We start from the raw sequence: 6,626 nt of genomic DNA, 5'->3' as shown, positions 1-6,626 counted from the left end.
ATTAGGATTTTGGCTTGTAGGCCAAGGGTGTCTTGTCCTTGGAGAGATATGTCTTGTCCTTTGATGTACTATTTTCCCCTTTTGTCTCCTTGTCTTTTCTCTTATATGAGATGGTTTATGAACCTTATCTTTGAAATAGGGATCAAAATGCCTAAATAAAGCATGCCCAGTAACTGTTGTCTACTGAACTAGAACGCAGATATGCATGGTCCTTTTGCCCGATAGTTAGTTAGCTTTGTTGTCCTTTTTCGGTACATATCCTTGCAAATTCTGTTATAGGCACGAGCGTAAATTGCCATTTTAGTCCCTGATGTTTGACAAAAATTGCCAGTTTAGTCCAAATAGTTTTTTTCTTGTCATTTTAGTTCAAATAGTTTTTTTCCTACCATTTTAGTCCCTGACTTTTGTCATTTTTTGTCATTTTCATCCAATCCACTAACTCCATTCAAAAAATTTAGTTAACTTAGGTTAATTTTGGTCAAACCACATTTTTCTTTCTCTTTTTGCAGGTGCGATGGTATGGGGATGATGGTATGCCAGTTTATAATGAAGATGATGGCGGTGGTTGCTGGTTTACAATGATGACGGTGGTGTTGGTTGATGACGTGGGTGGCGGAAAAGTGGCCAATGGTGGTGGAAATGATGGGTGCGTGGTGACGGTGCTGGCAGGTGATGACGATGATAGAAGGTTGATGGGGTGGGAGGTGGCAGTGGTCGCAGATTTAAATGGATTTGTTATGCTAATGTGCTTTTGACTATGCACCTGAAGCTTATATGGACTTTGGTGACATTGACTTTTCTGTAAGTACAGCTTTTACACGTCTTACAAGTGATTTATTACACAGCTTTAATGAAGCGATTAACATGAAATGATGGCCTCAAGCTTTTTTTACTATGAAAGCCTCAAGATAGACCAATTTTTATGGAAACAAATAAAATGTAGTTTTAACTAAAAAAGAACAGATGACTAACTAGACTAAGAATGCAAGCTAGACAGTGTCGCTGCGGCGTTTTTTGTATATGCGTTTTCATATTTGATCTCCATTGGGAAATATAAAGGAACAAACCTAATCAAATAAATAACTTACATTTGTAAAATCTATTTTATTAGAAAAGAAAGTTTCATATATAAATTGAGTTACATTTCTCCAAATCCAGTAAAATCCAATTTGTTTTGCATCTTTTTAGCTGCTAATCTGTCTGCAAATATATGTGCCCTAACATCTTTTTTTTTTTTTTTTTGTAAAGTAACTTTTATTCAAAAACAACAGCAGGCTGGCCCCAAAAAAATCAGGGACCTAGCCAACTACTCCAGCATGTACAAAGGGTACAATACCCAATCACTCCATACAATATTTCTATACCTAGACCTGCACTTTAGCCACAAAAAAAACCCAAAGACTTAACCTCTCCAATGAACTCTTCGACGCTCCCTCTACCGTTTGAAAAAATTTTGTTGTTTTTAGCCTTCCACACACACCAACACGTCACCATGATGAGCCCTCGAATAATAAGCCTAGCCCTCTTGTCCTCAGAAGCACCTTTATGCATCAACATAACATCTTTGAACGAAAAAGCGAACAATGGATTAATCTTGGCCCAATCGCTCAACCAAACCCAAACTGCACACACCGTCTCGCACCCTGAAAAAAGATGGTCCACGGATTCCGTAAAAACACCACAAAAAGCGCAATTTTCCGAGTCGACCGAGACGTTTCTCCTAGCGAGAGCCTTCCTAGTCAGGATACGGTCAATGAGCGCTCTCCACATAAATATCTTACACTTGGCCGGGATCCAACCTCCAGTCCATATACGATAAACAGGGTCCACCGTAGCCTGAATCGACGCCGCTTTTTTAAAAGAAGAAGTTGAGAAAATACCGGAGTCTTCCAACGTCCATTTCCACGAATCCTTATTATCCGAAATAACTATCCCAGCCAAATCAACTAAATCAACTGAGGCTTCTGCTAATTCAGCCATCTCCTCCTGCGAAAAGGTAGCTCTTGACCAACTCCAATTGACATTGGTGCCCGTCTCCGGTAATCGATCAGAAACGAGGCACTTTTTATTAGATTTCAATGAAAACAGCCTCGGCCACTTAAACATCAGCGGGCCATCAACGAACCAGTAGTCAATCCAGAACCGAATGTTGTTACCATCTCCCAGGATTCCTTTGATGTAGTGATTCAACTTCTTGTCGTTAAGACGCACCTTAGATTCCGATCTCATGATGTTTTTCCAAACTCCCGTTGAAGTAGCGTTACACGGAAAATCAAACCATTTTCTACTTTTACCATGACAAGTCGTAACCACTTTCCTCCACATACTATTGATTTCCGACTGATACCTCCAAGCCCACTTCGCCAAAAGAGCTTCGTTTACAAGCTTTAGTTTACCGATACCAAGACCACCATTTTTCTTTGACCGTGTCACTAAATCCCATGCTACCCAATGCATCTTTCTTCCCGTCTCCGACCCTCCCCATAGGAAGTTCTTCTTAAATGATTCGAGCCTCTCTACAACTTTAACAGGGACTTTAAAGATCGAAAAATAATATACAGGCAGACTTTCAAGAACAGCCTTGACGAGTTCCAAGACGCCAACCGGTTTTGAAAAATCTTAATTATGGGGTCCAAATTTTTAACTCTGTTCATATAAGCACCTAATGGAATGCCCAGATACTTAAAAGGAACCTCTCCTTTCAGACATCCCACCGACTCCGCCATGCTACTAATAATCCCATCTTTCACACCCAATCCAAAGAGATTTGATTTGTGAAAGTTGATTTTCAACCCTGAACACCCATAAAAAAATACGAAGAATTCTGGTAACAACTATAATATTCTCCCTAGACCATTCGCCAACAATCAACGCGTCATCCGCATAAAGAAGATGCGAAACAACTGGCCCGCCATTAGGTAATTTAATCCCTTTTAACTTTCCGGACTTACACACAATGTCAACAATGTAAGAAAAAGCTTCCATAACAAACAGGAAAAGGAAGGGAGAGAGGGGATCACCTTGTCTAAGGCCTTTAGTGCACTGAAACTCAAAAGTCGGCGAACCGTTAACAAGTACCGACGATCTAGCCGAAGCGAGAATACCTTCCACCCATTTACACCAAATATTTGGAAAACCCAACTGAGATAGCAAGTGGAGCAAAAATCCCCAGTTAACGTTATCATATGCCTTTTCAAAATCAATCTTCAAAACGAAAGCCTTTCTACCCGACTTTTTGATCCAAGAAAGCACTTCGCTTAGAATAAGAGGGTTGTCCAAAATAAACCTATCTCTCAAGAACGCCGAGTGAGACTCCCACACAATTTTCCCCATAACCCCTTTAATACGGTTGGCAAGAATTTCAGATATAACCTTACTAATTAACCCAATGAGATTAACCGGCCTGTAGTCCTTCATTCCAGAGGGATCGTTTGTTTTAGGAACCAAAGTAATAAAAGATGAGCTAGCACTCTTATCAATCGTTCCTGTTGCGTGGAAATGGTTCAAAATATCTCTAAAATCCTCCTCGAAAAATCTTCAAAACTGTTTCAGAAATTTGAAATTAAAACCGTCAGGCCCCGGGGCCTTATCCGAACCATATTCGAAGACCGCATCTTTGATTTCTTTATCGGAAAAGATCCCTGAGATTGCATCAGCTTCCAGCTCCGAAAGTTTGTTAGAATCATGACAGTTGAACACCGGCCTGTTAAGAATCTTTTCATAAAAATGGTTCCTAAAGAAACCCAAAATTTCTCTTTTAACCAGTTTTGGATTTGAAATCCACTTGTCACCACTATAGATCCCAGGAATGCAATTTTTCTTTTTCCTTTTGTTGAACAACCCATGAAAAAAGGCGGAGTTCTCATCGCCTTCCAAAGCCCACCGACAACGGGACTTCTGTCTCATATCCGAGGAGGCTAAATAATCCCGTTCCTTAATATTTTTTAGACATTCCTCTTTGCGTTTTCAAAATCGAATTTGCGTTTTCAAAACTGCGTTTTGAGAAAGCATGTAGGTACATGCTTCTCCAAAACTGCGTTTGGAGGCAGATAATCACTTTTTTATCCAAACACTTCTTTAGATTATTTATGTTTTACAAACGCAATAATCACTTCAAAACGTAATCCCAAACACCCTCTTATTAGGAGTAAATAGTGTCATGACCAATTTACTTATTTATTAGGAATAAATAGTTATATACATGAGGCGTTTCAATGTAATAACAAAACCAACCAAGCCAAATTTTATACCCACAAACCATACAAAATAACATGAAAGTTAACAAATGTCAACACACATTATTGATTCACATTAATAAAAACGGATGTAATCCACTTCTTAAATTGCCCGGACTTTTTCACACACCTTAGTCTCGACTTACAGCCCGATCCATGTTGTCCACCAATTGCATCACTTGCGACTGATGGGCAAGGTGTCATCGTGTCAACATTGTTTACCTCTACGGTAAAGTGATTAGACTTGCCCTCTTGATCATTACTAACAAACACATAAAATGTAACATGCCAATATGAATACTAATGAACCACCTAATATGTAAGATGCCAACATGAATACTAAGGCTAGAGGGTATGGTGATAGTCCTTCTTTGGAGGATGATCCGCCACGTAGGCGTCACATCATAGTCCTCCCAAGGATGATCCATCCCACAAAACTAGAGGGTATGGAGGATGGTCCTAGATGATCCTACCCACCACTTTTATGTTTTTTATTTTTTTAATCTTCTACTTTTTTTAACATTTAACAAATAAACTAACAAAATATTTTCATTAATATTAAAAAACATTACATAAACTTAAAAAAAACATAAACTTAAAAATAAAACATAAACTTAAAAATAAAACATAAACTTAAAAAAATCCTAATATATTAAAATAAGCTACTAGTATTCATCCTCCATGTCGTCGTTGGGTTCGTTTTGAGCATTGTTCCAAATGTACTCCACCAAGTCCGCTTGTAGGTTATGAGGTGTGTACTCGTTACATAGAGCGAACATGTTCAAATCTTGTTGTTTCGCACTAACTGGAACAGAATTTCCAGTAGACGTGTTTTCGTCGTACTCGCATATCGCTCTACCTTCGTCTTCAATTATCATGTTACGAAGGATGATACAAGCGTACATAATGTGTCGTAACCTCTTTGGTGTAGCCGAACGTGCTGGATGTTCAATGATTTGCCATTTTTTGGTGTAGCCCGTTCAATATCTTTTCTCGCACCCTCTTGATACTTCGCAATTTTTTTTCTTTTTTCGTATGTCGGGTGCGGAATAGTTTTAACAATTGTCGAGTACGTTGGGTATATTCCATCGGCTAGGTAGTAACCTCGCCTGTATTCCACCCCCGAAACCGTAAAACTTGTGTCTGGACCTGTTCCCGCCACTACATCGTCAAATATCTGTGACTGGTATATGATGTTAAGGTCGTTGAGCGAACCAGGTAGACCAAAAAAAGCATGCCAGATCCAGAGATCCTGTGACGCAACAGCCTCTAGAATAATAGTCGGATGCCTATGATCTCTCCTAGTATACTGACATTGCCAGGCAACTGGGCAGTTCTGCCACGGCCAGTGCATGTAATCAATGCTCCCGAGCATTCCTAGGAAGCCATGTCTCTGTTCGTGTGCTTCATATAATTTTTAATTTTTGAACGCCGTTTGCGTTCGGTCTTCGCAGGTATCTCTTGCTATACAATTTGACAACCCATTCGCAAAACTTGTGCAAACATAGACGTGCGGTTCTTTCAGACATCCTTATATACTCATCTAATGCATCGGGTGCGTAACTGTATGCCAGTTGGCGAATGGCCGACGTACATTTTTGTAAATTACTGAAACCCCTTTGCCCCCTAGCGTCGTTTCGCAGTGTAAAAAACAGATCAGACTGGCCATGTCGCCTGCGATACGTAAAAAAAGTGGACGACTCATGCGGAACCGACGTCGAAAAATCTCGGCTGTGTACACGGGTTCGTCGGCAAAATAATCGGCTACTAGTTTATCGTTGGCGGCTATAAATTTAAAACGAAACATAAATGAAATTAATTATAAAATACATTTTCAAATCTATGTAAAACATAAGGAAAAAATAGTAAAGTACCTTCTTGGTCTCGGTTTAATTTTGCTCGTCTAGTTAGCCATTGGGACGACGCTTCATCACCCGCCATGAAGACCTGAGTCGCGTTCTTAATCATGTTGTGCATAATTGCATCCTCTTCCGACGGTGATGAATACCACGTAGACAAAGAAGATGAAGAAATGGAAGAAGGTGAAGCCATGGTAATTTTTGAGAGAGAGATGGGGTGGTAGTGGGTAAAAAATGGTATAAAAATTGATGAGTTTTTATAAAAAGGGAAGAGGGGTTATAAAATGTGAGAGAGATATGAGATTGTAGTGGGTGAAAATTTGTGAAAAATAATGTAAAAGAGGTGAGTATTTATAAAAGTGGGAGTGAAATGGGTATTTATTTGAAATATATCCGTTGGTTTTTGAAATAAAAGTGGGAATTTATTTTTTTTTAACGGTCAAAAATGAAGGGGAGGGGGGGCCACCAACTTTGGACCGTCGCCAACGTCAAGATGAAGCCGGTGAGGACGGGACAGGGGGAGAGGGCGGGA

The 6,626-nt window shown here is 39.6% G+C and overlaps 1 protein-coding gene across 1 annotated transcript; it reads right to left on the bottom strand.

Annotated features, from left to right (window-relative positions):
* Window positions 1-1,377: 1,377 nt before the first annotated feature.
* On the bottom strand, window positions 1,378-3,906 carry LOC110888472. The gene is made up of 3 exons (XM_022135998.1): window positions 3,570-3,906; window positions 2,817-3,485; window positions 1,378-2,618 (listed from the first exon to the last, which is right to left on the bottom strand). The coding sequence occupies exons 1-3, from the start codon at window positions 3,904-3,906 to the stop codon at window positions 1,378-1,380; spliced, it is 2,247 nt and encodes a 748-aa protein (XP_021991690.1).
* Between the last annotated feature and the right edge of the window lie 2,720 nt (window positions 3,907-6,626).

This window comes from Helianthus annuus, chromosome 12 (assembly GCF_002127325.2).
Source record: "Helianthus annuus cultivar XRQ/B chromosome 12, HanXRQr2.0-SUNRISE, whole genome shotgun sequence".
NCBI lineage: Eukaryota > Viridiplantae > Streptophyta > Magnoliopsida > Asterales > Asteraceae > Helianthus > Helianthus annuus.
This window is presented reverse-complemented; position numbering and strand designations above follow the sequence as displayed.

Bases quoted from the DNA above. Each gene is read 5' to 3' on its own strand.
- LOC110888472 (XM_022135998.1), bottom strand. From the start codon at position 3,906: ATGAGACAGAAGTCCCGTTGTCGGTGGGCTTTGGAAGGCGATGAGAAC. The intron at 3,486-3,569 runs GTTTTAATTTCA...TCCACGCAACAG, and splicing joins TAAGGCCCCGGGGCCTGACG to GAACGATTGATAAGAGTGCT. The intron at 2,619-2,816 runs GTATTTTTTTAT...CCCATAATTAAG, and splicing joins AGTTGTTACCAGAATTCTTC to ATTTTTCAAAACCGGTTGGC.